Here is a 15,844-nt window from a genome sequence, read left to right as displayed (position 1 = left end):
AGCACGGGCGTGTACAGGTTCTTGGAGATGCGGCCGTCCGACGCGGTGCCGAGGCTGTTGTTGCGCTCGCCCGGCTGCAGGGGGCTGGACTGGTGGCGGAGGATGTCCACCAGGGCCCTGAGAGAGAGAGAGCGAGAGAGAGAGAGAGAGAGAGAACGAGAAAGAGAGGGGGGGGGCTGTTTGGATGGGTCCCTTAAAGTCGCCACGACGAGCCAACCGACCAACCGAAGCGGCAGCCTCACCTGGGCATGTTGATGTCCCTGTTGCGAGGCCGCCGGGACACCTTGCTGAAGGCGATCCTGATCCCCACGGCGACCACCAGCGTGAAGGAGATCACGCCCCCGATCACGTAGGCCGTGCTGCGGGGGAAGGGAATCGGAGTCGGGCTTAATCGGCCAAGTGGGCTGCGCTTTCCCAAGACCAAAACCCCCGGCTGAGTCCTTCAAAACGGAGACTCGAGGCCCCGCCCCCCAACCCGGTCCGCAGTCCGTCGTCCATGCGCGTGATGTCAAATAAAGCACGTGGCCTCTGAAAGATGCGGCGGCCGACCGCGTTCTCCAGTGGCACAAGCAAGGTTCGCTGCTTCGATCATAACCCGAGCCCATGGGGAAATCGGCCTTGCAGTTGGGAAAATGTGCCAATTTGCATTGGACATAGTGCTGGGCGACGAAACGACAACGATAATTATCGCGATACTTCCTTCCTGGATGTCGAAATAAAATAAGCTCGATAACTTCCATCATGTCCTCCCCGCGGATCGCTCCTTTTATAGACGCGTTAGGCAAGGGGCAACGGAAAAGCCGATCAAATTTCGGACGAACTGAAGCCGACCTTTCACCCCTAGCCACTTACATTTGTCGATAACAGAACAAAGCCACGCCCCCGAATAAGCCCCGCCCCCTCTGCCGTGGGGCGGTCCCACTTGTGAACGCAGCGGCAGCGGAGACAGAGCGGCCGCGTCCAATGAGAAAGTTTTTTTGGGGGGGGAGATTTAAGTTCCTTCCCAAAGCAGACAGTGAATATCCACTGTGTAACTTATATCGTTGAGACGTGCAGCACTACAAACTTTATTATTTATTTAGATTCAGGCCAACTTGCCATATTTATTTTGTTTTTTGATCTTTATCTAAATTGTATTTAACTGAAATGTCAATGAACCTCTCGTTCACTTCTTACTTTCAGTACGAGTGCTGTGCAAAGTTCATTACATTAAAATGATGTTTGGCTTTGATATTTATTTTGTTAAAGAAAAAAGAGGGTGCTGAATGCAGCGATGTTCTGTTGGAACATTTTTTTTTTTTTTACAATGAAGACTGTTTTATTTTTAGCGTTTTGTTCGGACATACTTCATCTCCGCCCATGAATGTTTTTTAAAAATGGATCATGGCATCCAAACGTCATCTGTATGAAAATAAAATAAAATGAATTGAACAGAAATTGTGATGTAATGTACATCGTGATAAACAGTGTTTTGGAATGGTATGAAATCTGTTATCGCAGTAACATTTTTTAACATTTCGCCCGGCGCTGACTGAGAGGTTAAAAACCACGGACAGGGTCAACAAAGTAAGACGACAGGGCTCGTTGCAAGTGAAATGGGACGGCAGAGCCATGACTGGCTGTCGGAGTTGAAGCAAAGAAACGAGCGAATGATGACCGCAAAGGGTCGCCGAGCGACTCCTTTAGACCCGAACCAGGAGGCCAAACGGGTACTGGGTTCTGACCTGCTGCTGTGCTGCTGCAGGGTCTCGAAGCCCGGGTTGGGCCGGTTGCCCATGTGTACGGTGGCGGGCACCTGCGTGGTTGCCCAGACGGGCGAGATGTAGTTGGTGCACGAGTCCTGGTCCAGCCGGCTGCGCTGGTGCTCGCAGCAGAAGCGGTAGTGGCAGGTTCCGCAGCAGTAGATGTAGGTGTCCTTGGAGCAGTTGAAGGTGTTGTCGAACTGGCCCATCACGTCGAAGTAGCCCCTGGAGAGAGAAGGAAGGGAAGAAGGGACAAGTGCAAATGAAACTAGCTACAGGTGCGGGAAGGGGAGCTTGACCTGGCTCCTGCGAACCCTCACCCTTGCCTGAAGATACGACCAATGTCAGCACATTATTGACACTGCTAAGGCAGCAGTATGTCGCCATTTTACTGTCAGAAGATGTCGTGTCTCCAAAAAAAACGATCAGGGCCCGACACTAACTTTAAGAAGTGGTTGCCAAATTGGCAACCGCGCATCAGCAGTTGCATCGGTTGCCAAGACCTGACAAAAATGTTGCTGAAATGTATTCATTTCGTAATTGGGTGATAATGATCCGAGTAAATCAATGCAACAGGGGCAACCAGACAGCATGAGATGGTTGACAATGGCCCAAGTCGGGTACAGGGCAACTGGGCAACTGTTATTGTCGGGCCCTGCCAATGACTGTATTTTAGGATAAAATACAAAAACAGATACAATATTACGATTACAATTTTTTCGGGGGCTTTTTCAACAGCAGCCCCCCAATACTCTGGAGCGGCCATCCTGAAAATATCAACTGAATCCGTGGAGTCCTTTAAAAGTCATATTAAGACTGTTTTGCATATGTAATATAGAGTGTGAAATTAACCTACTTGGGTTGTTTTCCTATAATATAGACACATCCCTTATCTGGAGACACTTTGTATGTGTTCAATCTGTAAGTCCTTTATATATACAGTGTATGTGTATTCATCCTTTAGAGAATGCACGTGTTGCATGTTTTGTGTGCGTGCATATATGTGTGTGTGTTACAATGTATTATCCATTATGGTATGGATTTTGGTTTCGATGGTAAATGCCACGCCTCAAATATTAAGGGAGACCGGACCTACACAAGGGGAATATATCGTATAACCAGAGCTAACAAGGAAATGCAATCTCCCTTAATTTCCTCAGCACTGACCGCTCGGTGTGGAGGTGAATCCCTCTCACAATCAATCTGTTTGCCTCGCTAGAGATAGGAAAATGGATTTCTGAGAGGGTCAATTCCAGAGGCAAATGGCTCCGCGCATCGTGACCAAACTCTTAGCGCAGGAGGACGGTGCTCTGGAAACAATACCATATTAAGATGGAGAGAAACTGAGCATAACGTCACGTCACGTCACGTCACGTCACGTCACGTCACGTCACGTCACGTCACAAAAAGGTGAAACTGCATATAACATAAAACAAAATAACATAACAAAAAGGAAAAAGGGCACATAACATAACATAACATAACATAACATAACATAACATAACATAACATAACGGAGAAACAGCACATAACATAACAAAAAGGAGAAACTGCATATAACATAACATAACATAACAAAAAGGAGAAACTGCATATAACATAACATAACAAAAAGGAGAAACAGCACATAACATAACTAAAAGGAGAAACTGCATATAACATAACAAAAAAAGGAGAAACTGCCTATAACATAACATAACAAAAAGGTGAAACAGCACACAACATAACAAAAAGGAGAAACTGCATATAACATAACATAACGTAACACAACCAAACACAACATAACAAAAAGGAGAAACTGCATATAACATAACATAATGTAACACAACCAAACACAACATAACAAAAAGGAGAAACTGCATAAAACATAACAACAAAAAGGAGAAACGGCACATAACATAACAAAAAGGAGAAACTGCATATAACGTAAAATATCATAACTAAAAGGAGAAAGCAACATATATTTACATTACATTTAGTCATTTAGTCAGACGCTTTTATCCAAAGCGACTTACAATTATTCAAACACCGACGGACGCATCCATCAGGAGCAATTAGGGGTTAAGTGCCTTGCTCAAGGACACTACAGCATGCTAGCAGGAGGAGCCTGGGATCCAACCAGCAACCTTCAGATTACTAGATGACCAGCTCTACCTCCTGAGCTACTTGCCCCTTATATTTACATAACATATAACATAACATAACAAAAAGGAGAAACTACATATAACATAACACAACAACACAACACAACACAACACAACACAACACAACACAACACAACATAACATAACAAACCACAACACAACACAACAACATAACATAACAAAAAGGAGAAACTACATATAACATAACACAACAAAAAGGAGAAACTACATATAACATAACACAACAACACAACACAACACAACACAACATAACATAACAAACCACAACACAACACAACACAACAACATAACATAACAAAAAGGAGAAACTACATATAACATAACACAACAACACAACACAACACAACATAACATAACATACCACAACACAACAACATAACATAACAAAAAGGAGAAACTACATATAACATAACACAACAACACAACACAACACAACACAACATACCACAACACAACATAACATACCACAACACAACACAACACAACATAACATAACATAACATAACATAAACTAACATAACATAACACAACATAACGTAATATAACGTAACAAAAAGGAGAAACTTTGGTGGTATTGTATCAATGTGAAAATCTTGTAAAAATATTGTTCTATTTTGATAAGACTGATGAGGACTCACCGTTTGAGGATGTAAATATAAGTGTTTAGAGTTTTGTTTGAATGTTAGGCTGATTTACTTTGCACACAATCCAGTCTTTTGGGAAATGTTATTTTTGTCTATCTTACTGAGATTCATACGAGACACTGAATACCAGTTAGGAGATAGCGACGGGCTACATGCTAACTGTCTTAGCTCAACGCATTGCTGAGCAATTTTGGTGGCAAGCCTTGTGTCTGCGTGATAAATTGAAATAAAAGCCTTGTTTTCATCGTACCTGCACACGTCCACGTCCACCAGGCGTCTGGGAGGCGGGGCCACCTGGACAGCGCCGAGCGGCGGTTTGAGAGCGTCGGCCGCCGTCATGTTCCTCGGCAACATGATCTGGGGGAGGGGATTAGGAGGCAGGTCGGCAGCTTTGATTGCCGGCTCGTCGCTGTCTTCCACCTCAGCTTCCTTTGGTGCTCCTTTGGTGTTCCTCTTGACCGGCTTGTACCCGGTCAAGAGGAACAAGGCGGTTCCACTTTTGCCACTCGCACCGATTCCGGCATCGCTGTCGTCACCATGCCGCTCTGTGGTGATGGTCACCATGGCAACGGCAATGCCGGAGAGGAGCAGAAGGAGTAAGGGTGGGCAGAGCTGACTGGAAGTCATTTTTAATCGAGAGGTTCTTGAGCCGTTGCTCAAACCACAACAACAAAAACAGCAAAAAAAAACAAAACAACTCGTCCGGCTCCTTGTTCTGCTAAACTGCGTCCAAACAACGTTGGTGGAAAGTCAGAGGCAGAAAACGAGAAAACAACTCTCTGCTCAAAGCGTTTGTCTCCAATGTGGTGGAATAATCCTGGTTTCCACTCGGAGTTGAGGAGTTGGTCGGCAACACCTTCATGTAAACATCCCTTCAGTGTATAAAACCTTCCCAATAAGCAGCTTCTGTAAACATTGAGGTTTATGCCTTTCAGAGTGTTCGTCCCCGTGGGAACCGCCTGCTTATGGCTATATCTGGAACCTTGAAAAAATATAGAATGATATGGGTTTGTTTGTTTTTTGGCAGCTGATACTGGATAATAAATCTGGTTTTATCCTCGCCAGTCAACAAATTGCTGTTTTTATGAAATATTAGACAATTCGTTGACTTAATTGTGGGGTTTTACTTCACCCTTGTGAGGCAGTAGATCGTCTGTAAACAAAATCCATGTGTGGAGACGGTAAACGGTTTTCCTGGCGTTTTCGAGACTAACTTCGTGGCACAAACGTTACGACGCATGCAGGAAATTGGGATGGAAAACGCACTCTGTAAACATTTCGCTGTATGTAAACCTTAGTCTCAGTTTCAGTGCCTTGGACACATGCTGGATGGATATATATATATATATATATATATATATATATATATACGTAGACATAAACATATATTTCTATAATATTATCAGTATTTTAAGTTTGGCACTTCTGTTATCCTTTGTAAAATGTTATGAAAAATGTTCCCGTGGGAGAAGCTTCGAGATTCAAATCAGATACGCGAGCTCTTGGTGTGACTTGGAAACGACAGCGCCCACCCTTTTTTTTTCTTGTTTTTTTGTTTTTTTTTGCGTGTAAACGAGGTAAACGAGCTGAGCTGAATCTTATTTTGGCACTCGCCCTCGGCTGACCTGGGAGATCAGGGATCCGGGAGATTCCCTCCCAATCAAACGTCTGGTTCCAACGGTTCCGCGACGTCCGCCGGGACGGTTTTCAAAGGTGTGAATTTGGGTTGGATTATCGGGATGGGATGGGGAGGGGGGAGGGGGCGGGGTGGGTGCTGGGGGGAAGGGCGCGAGCGCTGCGCAGCAGCACCAAACGGCGTCGGATCGTATTAAAACCGAAGCTGCGGGCGCGCGAGCGTCTCATAGAGATGAGAACGACTATGCGACGGTGAAAACGGTGATGCTTCAGCTCCCACCTACGTGCGCTGGACGCCGCTGTGCGAGTGCCTCTGCTCTGAACTCAGCTTGGCCCAGCGGAACAGGACGAAGGACGGCTTGGGCCCAGTTCTTGCCGGGCAGCGCGGTTCCGCCCACAGATGAGACATGAAAATATCTGGATTCATCCGTCAACACGGGTGGGAACGCACAGGGGGTAGCGCGAAAAATCACCACCCGCCCGTCACTAGAAAACCTGGATCGGCGCGCAGACCCAGCACGGCGACGTGGAGAGGAGCGTATAGAATATATAGAAAAATCCGCTTAAAAAGGTGTTTTTTGTTATATCAAAATGTATGAAATGTCGGGATCTGTCAGAGAGCAAGTTGTTCTCAGTGATTCCCTGAATGTGTTATGCACTCCGGTGTGGTGGTCCGTCTAAATGTGTAAGGTCATTGTATGGCTGGTGCGGTTCTATGGCTTCAGGTTGTGTCCTTTTTTAAGTTTTAGTTTCCTAATGAGCGAACCCCAACGTGAATGCTTCTAAATTGCATGTTTTTTCGGAAGGAGAGCAGGAAGAATGCGAGAGGGAACGACGGGAGGGAGCGCTGGAACGAGCCTCCGGGTGCTTTTCGGACGGCGCCCGGTCAAGCACCAGAAAAGTGGAAGAAATAGAGATCGAGACAAGGAGAAAAAAGGAGAGGCTTCTCCGACGGAGGCTGTTGGAAGAGAGCGACAGGCAAAGTTTGGAGAGTTTCAGGACACGGCTTTATATCAGCCAGACGCCTTGGGACGCCTTCAGACACCTTAGAACGTTGTGGAACGCCTTAGAAAGTCTTAAAACGTCGTAGGACGTCTTTGAACGTCTTAGGATTACATCTTAGGACATCTTTGGATGTCTTTGGACGCCTTTGAACATCTTTGGATGTCTTTGAACGTCTTAGGGGGTCTTTGGACGTCTTTGGACCTCTTTGAATGTCTTTGGACGTTTTTGGACGTCTTTGGAGGTTTTTGGACGTCTTTGAACGTCTTTGAATGTCTTTGGACGTCTGAGGACGTCTTTAAATGTCTTAGGACGTCTTTATATGTCTTAGGACGTCTTTGAACGTCTTAGGACGTCTTAGGAACGTCTCCGAGCGTCTCTGACAGTTGGGCGGTCTGTCCAGCGGGTCAGCGCCGCGTGGCGTACACCTACAGACATGCAGTCAAGCAGAGGATCTGTTTTTAAAGCACTTTGAACCTATAATGCATCCGTCGCCGTCCCTGACCTTTGGAGCGGCAGCTCTGAAAGGACGGGCTGAACCTTGAAATGAAGCCTCGTTGCGGTCGCTCAATCTCGCTCTGTTTGACCCAGATATCAGTGTGTACGGTCGTACGAGTCAGGGAGACAACGGGGCCGTCTGGTATTTGGAAAGGACCGGTGATTTTATACAAACTCTAAAGGACTACAGAGTGAAAAAGTGGGCATGCTTATCTGGGATAAAAAGTTAGTTTTGAGTGTCGACTATTCAGTTGCCATAGGTTAACTCAATTCTTTTTTGCTTTGCCGTCCTCGGTTCGGCACTGGGATTTGGTCTTGCTCGGAAGGTCAAAAGAGGAAAAAAGGAACCAAAGATGTCGGGGGGGGAACCAAAACGTCTCAAACCCTCTTATTCCAACGAGGCAGAGCAGAAGAGCGAAGCAGGGGCATCAAACTAAGAGTAATTGGCGAGTTGGAGAACGCCGCCTCCAGCCCGGAAGCCTCCGCCTGGTACGAGGGCGGCACGAGCGAGGTCGGCGGGTGCCAGGAGGGCTTCTTCTCTCGGTGGTCCGCTCTGCGCCGCGTCTTTGTTGCTTGTGATTCTTCTTCTTCTTCTTCTTCTTTTCGCTTGAAAGTCCCTCGTCCGCGGGATCACAGGTCCCTGGACGCAAACTGCAAAACAGGAGAAAGGGAAGGTTGTGTGAATGTTAGAGGACGCTTCTAAAGGTGAAGCTCGCAAACCAGTACACTTGACGTGAGTCGCGGGGTTGCCAGGTATGAACTGCAAAACTCAGCCGACTTGACGGGCAACCCGAGCGCACGTTGAGCTTCACAGCCGATGAACACGGCTGGACCGACGGTTCCGCATCGGAAACAGTTTTGAATGTATCTGCATTCAAAACAACTAAGATATCGTTTTGATTTTGTATTTAGATTGGTTTCCATTAGTTTAGTTCCGTTAATGGAAGCGGAATCCACCTTTATCTTGTTTTTAGGAATATAATAAAGGTTTGACAAATCTGAAAAAGGGTTTGAAACGCTGTTTTGGCGTTTCATTATTATTTTGTTTATTAATGCCTGGGTTTGACTACTAAAAGTACAGGTTTTATCTATATCTGATCTTAAATGCCCTGTGTGTCTTTCCTCTGTTTTCATGAATAAAGTTTTCACAAATTTGAAATAGGGTTCAATATGCTGTTCAATATCAATACAATAATACAAACCATGCATTGTTATATGTATGTAAACCATGACATGACTGAAAATTCAGAGGTTTTGGAACCTTACTCAAAAATCTGAGGTTTTTGAACACACCACAACATTAGACGCTGCAAATTGGCTTTCCGCTGATTACTGAAATACAAAAACTGAGCTTTTCGAGTGTTAATGGAGTTTGGAGTTTGACTAATGTTATTTTTTTGTGTAAAACACTCAAATATAATTTCGACATTTAAAAGATTTGGCGGAACCCCTGCGGGACCCACCCGGACCTCATAAGGGTCGCGGACCGCCCTGTTGAAGACCACTGCCTTAAACCATCTGGGAAGGACGGTCGTAAAAATATTGAAACGGGTACAAAGTCTAGAGCTGCTTTCACACATGCACCGCAACCCTGAAATGATCCGGACATTACCCTGAGGAGAAGTATGTGCGAAACGCAAATGTCCGAAATATTTGGGACCGGACATTAACCAGACTTCACCCTCGTACAGAGTCTGCGTAATGTCCGATTGAGTGGTATGTGTGAACAGAGCAGGTTATTGTCCGGAGAACTCACAGCGAGCGGGCGCGTCGCTGTTTTGACGACGCCATCAACATGCGACACAAACCCAGTATTTATGGCAAGTGTGAACGTGTCCGGCACAGACAATCTCCGGTTGTGTCCTACATGTGTGAAAGGGCAACGCTGGACAATGTCTGGAATTCATGTGTGAAATCAGCTAAAAACAACAAAAAAAAAAGCAAAAGTAATAAAAAAATAATGACAATAACAAACAAACAAACAAACAAACAGGAAACCTCTGTACGAAAACATCAATGTGGCTCCGCTGAGGAACAAGGCAAATAGAGCCCTTAATCCAGCACACACACACACACACACACACACATATGAAGTCTCAGCTGGCGGCCGATTAGGGTGCAGCCAGTGCAGCGTGTTTTTCGACTTTGATAAAATGACGGAGTGAGGGAGGACGAGAGACAACATATGGACAGAGAGAGAGAGAGAGGGAGGGAGAGAGGGAGAGGGAGAGAGGGAGAGGGAGGGAAAGGGAGGGAGAGGGAGAGAGAGAGAGAGGGAGAGGGAGAGGGAGGGAGGTCGCAGATGCATTCAATGTCAAAACTTTCCATTTGGTCACGTTTCAACATATTAAAAGGAAACTCAGTTAAAGGGCCAGTTCGCTCTTTTTTTTTTTTTTTTTTTTTTTAAGCGACGCAACTTCCTGTTTCTAGTCTCTTCCCACTCAGCAGAGCCCTGTTGAATACAGGACACAGTGGATCCACATCCCCAGTGCAACGTTTAAAGACGGGAGGAGATTCAAAATGTTTTTTAAACCTCTCATCCTTTGCCCCATTGAACTGCATTGAAACCCCATGCAGCAGAGAGGGACCTTCCTCCTCCATCCCTCCTCCCCTCCTCCATCCCTCCCTCCATCCCTCTTCCATCACTCCATCCCTACCTCCATCCCTCCATCCATCCCTCTTCCATCACTCCTCAATCCATCCATCCCTCCATCCCTCCTCCATCTCTCCCTCTCTCCACCCATCGCTCCTGCATCCCCATCCATTCATTGATCCATCCCTCCCCCATCCCCCATCCATCAGTTGATCCATCCCTTCATCCCTCCTCCATCTATCCCTCCACATCCCTCCTGCCCCCTCTATGCCTCCATCATCCCTCCTCCATCCTCAATCCATGCGTTGATTCATCCCTGCGTCCCTCCTCCATCCATTACATTACATTACATTACATTTAGTCAGACGCTTTTATCCAAAGCGACTTACAATTGTTCAAACACCGATGGACGCAGCCATCAGGAGCAATTAGGGGTTAAGTGTCTTGCTCAAGGACACTACAGCATGCTAGCAGGAGGAGCCTGGGATCCAACCAGCAACCTTTAGATCACTAGACCACCAGCTCTACCTCCTGAGCTACCATCCCCATCCCCCCCTCTCTCCTCCATTCATCCACCCCTCCCCCATCCCTCCACCACTCCCTCCATTTCTCCCCATCCCTTCTCCATCCCCTTACCCCTCCTCCACCCCTCTCCCTCCATCCATTCCTCTTGCACCCCTGTCTCCTCTATCCCTCCTCTGTCCCCATCCCTCCTCCATCCTCCCATCCCCTCATTCCTTCCACCCCATCATGCCTCAATCCCTCCTCCGTCCCCTAATCCCTCCTCCACCACCCACTCTCCTCCACCCCCCTATCTCCCATCCATCCATCCCTCCCCATCCCTCCTCTGTCCTCCATCCCTCTGTCCCCCATCCATCCCCCATCCCTCGTTTGGCTCCTCCATCCCTCCACCCCTCCCTCCTTGCCACCTCCATTCCTCCCATCCCTCCATTCCTTCACCTATCCTCCACCCCTCCTCTTTTGCGCCCTCCTCCCATCAATCACTCCATCCCTCCTGCATCCCTCCATATCTACTCCAGCCCTCCCCCATTACTTCTCCATCCTCCCATCCCTCCATCCCTCCTGCATCCCTCCGTATCTGCTCCAGCCCTCCCCCATTGCTCCTCCATCCTCCCATCCCTCCATCACACCCCGGGGGGGTTTTCTTCCGACCCGATTCCCCCGATGTCATAATTAAGAAGTCCCTGCTGACACACAGCTGAACTCCACTGACGCCGAATATATAGAAATATATTTACCATTCACTCTTCACTACACACACACACACACACACACACACACACACACACACACACACACACACACACACACACACACACACACACACACACACACACACACACACACACACACACACACACACACACACACACACACACACACACGCCCCCGGTAGCTGCAGGGGGTGGTGGAGGGGAAGGGGCTCGGTAGGAGGGAAGATCAGCTGCACATGGAGGGAGGGAGGGAAACATCTGCCCACGTCCTCCCTCATCCACGGGAGCTAGCGGCGAGGCTAGCCGATGCCATTCGCGGCCATGCGTTGCGCTAACACAGTTAGCATTGTGGCGTGTTGCACAGGGATGGACGGTGGTGTTGACCTCCTTGTGATCTGAATAGGTTCTCTCTCTCTCTCTCTCTCTCTCTCCCTCTTTCTTTAACTCTCTCTCTCCCCCTTCGCCCCTCATTTGTCCCTTCACCTCTTTGCTCGTCTTTCTCCCTCCCCCTTTTCGTTTCTCTCCCTCGCTTCCCCCTCTCCCATTTAATTCTCTACCCCCTTTCCTTATTTCTGTCTCTCATCCCCTATTTCTCTCTCTCTCTCTTTCTTTCCCTCTCCCCTGTCCACTAATTTGTCTCTTCACCTCTTTCCTCATTTCTCTCTCGCCCTCTTTCTTTATGTCTCTCTCACTCACTTGTTCTTTCCTTATTTTTCTGCCTCCCCCTCTCCGTTGTTCTTTACTCCTCTCTCTCTCTCCCCCTCCCTCCCCCTCCCCCCGTTTCTCCCTCTCCCCCTTCTTTTTCTTTCCTTCTCCCTCTCTCCCCCGCTCTGCCTTTGCTTCTTTCTCTCCCTCCCCCTCTTTCTTTTATCCGCCTCCCTCCCCCCTCTTTCATTCTTTCCTCATTATCTCTCCCCCCTTCTCCCCCTACCTCTTCCTTTCGTTCTCTCTCTCTCTCCCTCTATACCTCTACATTTCTCCCGCCCTCCCTCTTCCCCCCTCTCTCCCTCCCCTCTCCCTCTCTCCGGCAGATGACGGCAGCAGTGACAGTATCACTGTTTTATGTAAATATGGGATGGAGGGGTGGAGGGGGAGACGGAGGGGGAGGGAGGTGAACTCTGCTCAGAAAGGCCAGAACATCGCTCACGGTCTGAAACAGTGGGAAAAAAATAAATAAAGAAAGAAATGACGCAGGGATGAGTCAAAGAGAAAACATTTCAAATAAAACAGTGATAGGCGTGACTTCACTTTTGTACGTATATTCTCTTTACTCAGTTGTTCACATACATTTTGATGTTTCGGCATGCTTCTGATGCAACAATATTTGACCATATTTGAATTACGATTTTTATACAATTTTTATTATTATTTTCTATACATTTTTATTGTTATTTTATATCAGATTTTATTACTTTTTATATATTTATATTACTATTATTTATAGGAATTATACTACTATTTATATTATTTTATTACCATTATTTATACTATTTTATAGTTATTTTATACTATTTTTATGACTACTTTCTATACAACTTTTTAAACTATTTTTATTCTTTTTATATTATTTTATAACAATTATTTATACTAATTATATTACTATTTTATATTATTTTATTACTATTATTTGTACTATTTAATCGCTATTCTATAGTATTTTTATAACTATTCTCTACACTATATTATTATTATTTCATAATATTTTGTGGCTGGCTCTCCATAATAAATCACAGCCGGTAATATCTGCTTCCACGCTGTTTTGTGGTGTTCATGACAAATGAAAAAACCACGAAACAAATGATTCCACATGTAATTCGTTATATACACTGTATGTATGTATGAACATGTGTTGGACGTCCTGAAAGTGACTCCGCTTGAACCCCCGCTGAGCCCGGCAGCGCAGGCCGCTCGCCAGCCAGGGACGCTTCAAATCGAGGCTCCTTCCTGACTTGGAACAACTCCCATTTCAGCTTTACGCGCCTGCGCACAACTCCCGGGCTTTCCGCGCGGAACGCCGTCGGGATGGATGAATGGGTGGAGGAGGGGGGAGATTTCCCAAAAACGGCCTCTGAGTATACGGGAGAAAGTTCTCGACGCTTTTGGCCCTTTTTTCATTTCCGACAAGTTCGGGAAACGTGATCACTCCTCAGCAAAAAATCGCCTCCGCGAGCATTAAAAGCATCACAGCATAAAACCAGCGACACCCCAGGCACGTCTTCCTGGAAAAAAAAAATAACCCTAAAAGCCGGGATTTGTAATATCTGCAGTGCGTGTTCGAACGCGGCGGTTCCCAACACGCTCTGACTCACGACCCACTCGAAAATCGCCAAAACGTTTGCGGCCCACATCCGACCGCCGGCGCCACGGGGAACGGAGGCTTCTCACTCCATCTGGACCGCGCGCGAGAGGAGCAGCGGCAGCTCAGCCGAGCGGCCCACAATAACTTCGCCGGCAACACCCAATCACGCGCAGCGGCTGAGGCATCCGAAGCCCCACGGGCCACGGCCATAACCCAAATAGAACCCAAAAAAAAGCTGCACCGGCGGAACTCTCACGTCGGGATAAAACAACCCAGCAAGCACAGCGGATCGTCCCACGAGCCGCGTCCGTCCGCCGTCAAAAACACCACCACAACAGGCCGCAGCCGGTGCGTTTTCAAGAAAGATACAATGAAATGACATGAAATACAACGGCCTGCATCTGATACAGCGCCTTCCCAGTGTCGCAACCACTCGAAGCGATGCACAATGCACGCCTCACATTACAATACACGCAGGGCGCACGCCGGCTCACCCGGGAGCACTTCAGGGTTCAGCGTCGTACGGGGGACGGTTCGAACGGGGGATCGAACCAGCAAACCCCCCTGATTACCGGACGACCCGCGCTACCTCCGCCGCCGACTTTTTCTTTTTTTGTCGGTTTTGTTTTGACCTTTGGAATAAATACCACGATAGGTTTGAAGGTATTCAATAAACATCAGTTGTGTCGAGGATTTGGCGGACCGCACGCAGCTCCCCTGGCGGCTCACTAGGGGGCCGCGGGTCAAACACCTTCTGGTGTAAGAGCCGCTTGGCCACGCGGGATCTGGAGCGTCGCTGCGGGATAAGCCTGTGGCACGTCCCACATCCACCTCCCTCGCGGAGCAGCTCCGCGCGGACTCTGCTCCCGCGCGGTGACTGCTGCAGCTCCATGACGTAGCGGGCCGGTGTTGGCGCGCTCATCCGGCGGAGATGAGACGGTTCGGCCACGGACGTACAATCGGAATCGTTTTTGTGGTTTTTTTTCGTCGTCGTCGTCGTCGTCGTTGTTTTCTTCCTGGCGCCGAGGGATCGGCGCTCCGCTCCCCGTCTCCCCGCTCGTCCCGGACAGGACTCCTCCCCCCGCTGCGCTCGGGTCCCAGACGCAGTAACCCTGAGCCCAGGGTTGTGAGACGGGCGTGGCGGTTTTCCCGCCCGTCCTACGCGCTCCGCCCCCGTAGAAGGAACCCCCCCCCCGCCGGGATTCAATATTTGTATGAAATAAATATTCGTAAAAACCCACCACGGGATTCGGCGCCGCCCCCAGAGGAGACAGGAGGCCGCGTCATCGGGGAGATCCCGGCTTCCACGGAACGGCGACGCCGGATCCACCTCCCGCGTGACACCGGCACGGGCGGCTTTCAAGCGGGAGCGGGGCAGGGGCCACGTCATGTGCGCGACGGGAGGACGCGCCGTTCCCCGGTACGTCCGGACGCGCGAGTGAAACAGGTCGACGCCTTCGCAGGAGGCGGCTTCTGCCCGCAGCGGGAAAATGTGTCACCTCTCCGCGTGGAATGAGTACATGGTCTTTTTTATCTTCAAAACCAGGCCAAATAGACGCCGAACGGGGTCGTAGGAAGAAGGGAAAAAAGGTCTAAATGCGGCGCCGGTGAAGTTGTGGAGACGCGCTCAGCGAGGGCCCCCCTCCCCCGCCCGCTCTGACGGGCCCGTCCGAGCCCGGAGGGGGTCGGCGGGGGGGACCGGCCCGGGACGCCCCTTCCACCAAGCGGGGGTAGAAATACGCGACTTCCGAGGCCCAAGCCGCCACTCGCTCGGAGGGCTGACGTCCCTCCGTCGGAGCCCGGCTCCCGCAGCCCCCCGCGGTGTGAGTACCGCCGGGGCCCCGGGAAGGCCTCTGAAGGTACGATTGGTTTATTCATCATCATCATCATCATCATGGGTCCGCTGTTCCCTCGATGGCTGCCGAGGTTTCCAGCTCGCCAAGCAGGAAGTCTGCTCTGCACGCCCTGGTCGAGGAGGAAACGCCCCCACCCCCCAAGCGCTGTCGATCTACACCCAAGCTCCGCCCGCCT

The 15,844-nt window shown here is 48.6% G+C and overlaps 1 protein-coding gene across 1 annotated transcript in view; it reads right to left on the bottom strand.

Annotated features, from left to right (window-relative positions):
* Positions 1–5,115, bottom strand: part of LOC307230829 (uncharacterized protein) — a gene marked incomplete at both ends in the record, with an annotated part of 17,056 nt that extends 11,941 nt beyond the window's left edge. The window contains 4 exons of the mRNA XM_080001279.1: positions 1–117; positions 243–359; positions 1,725–1,967; positions 4,802–5,115. The exon at positions 1–117 is cut by the window's left edge and continues 20 nt beyond it. Of these exons, the coding sequence (XP_079857405.1) occupies positions 1–117; positions 243–359; positions 1,725–1,967; positions 4,802–5,115 (791 nt within the window). The remainder of the gene's footprint in view (positions 118–242; positions 360–1,724; positions 1,968–4,801) is intronic.
* Between the last annotated feature and the right edge of the window lie 10,729 nt (positions 5,116–15,844).

This window comes from Zeus faber (assembly GCF_960531495.2).
Source record: "Zeus faber genome assembly, chromosome: 1".
NCBI classification, from domain to species: Eukaryota; Metazoa; Chordata; class Actinopteri; order Zeiformes; family Zeidae; genus Zeus; species Zeus faber.
Note: the sequence above shows the minus strand (reverse complement) of the source record. Positions and strands in the feature narration are given on the sequence as shown.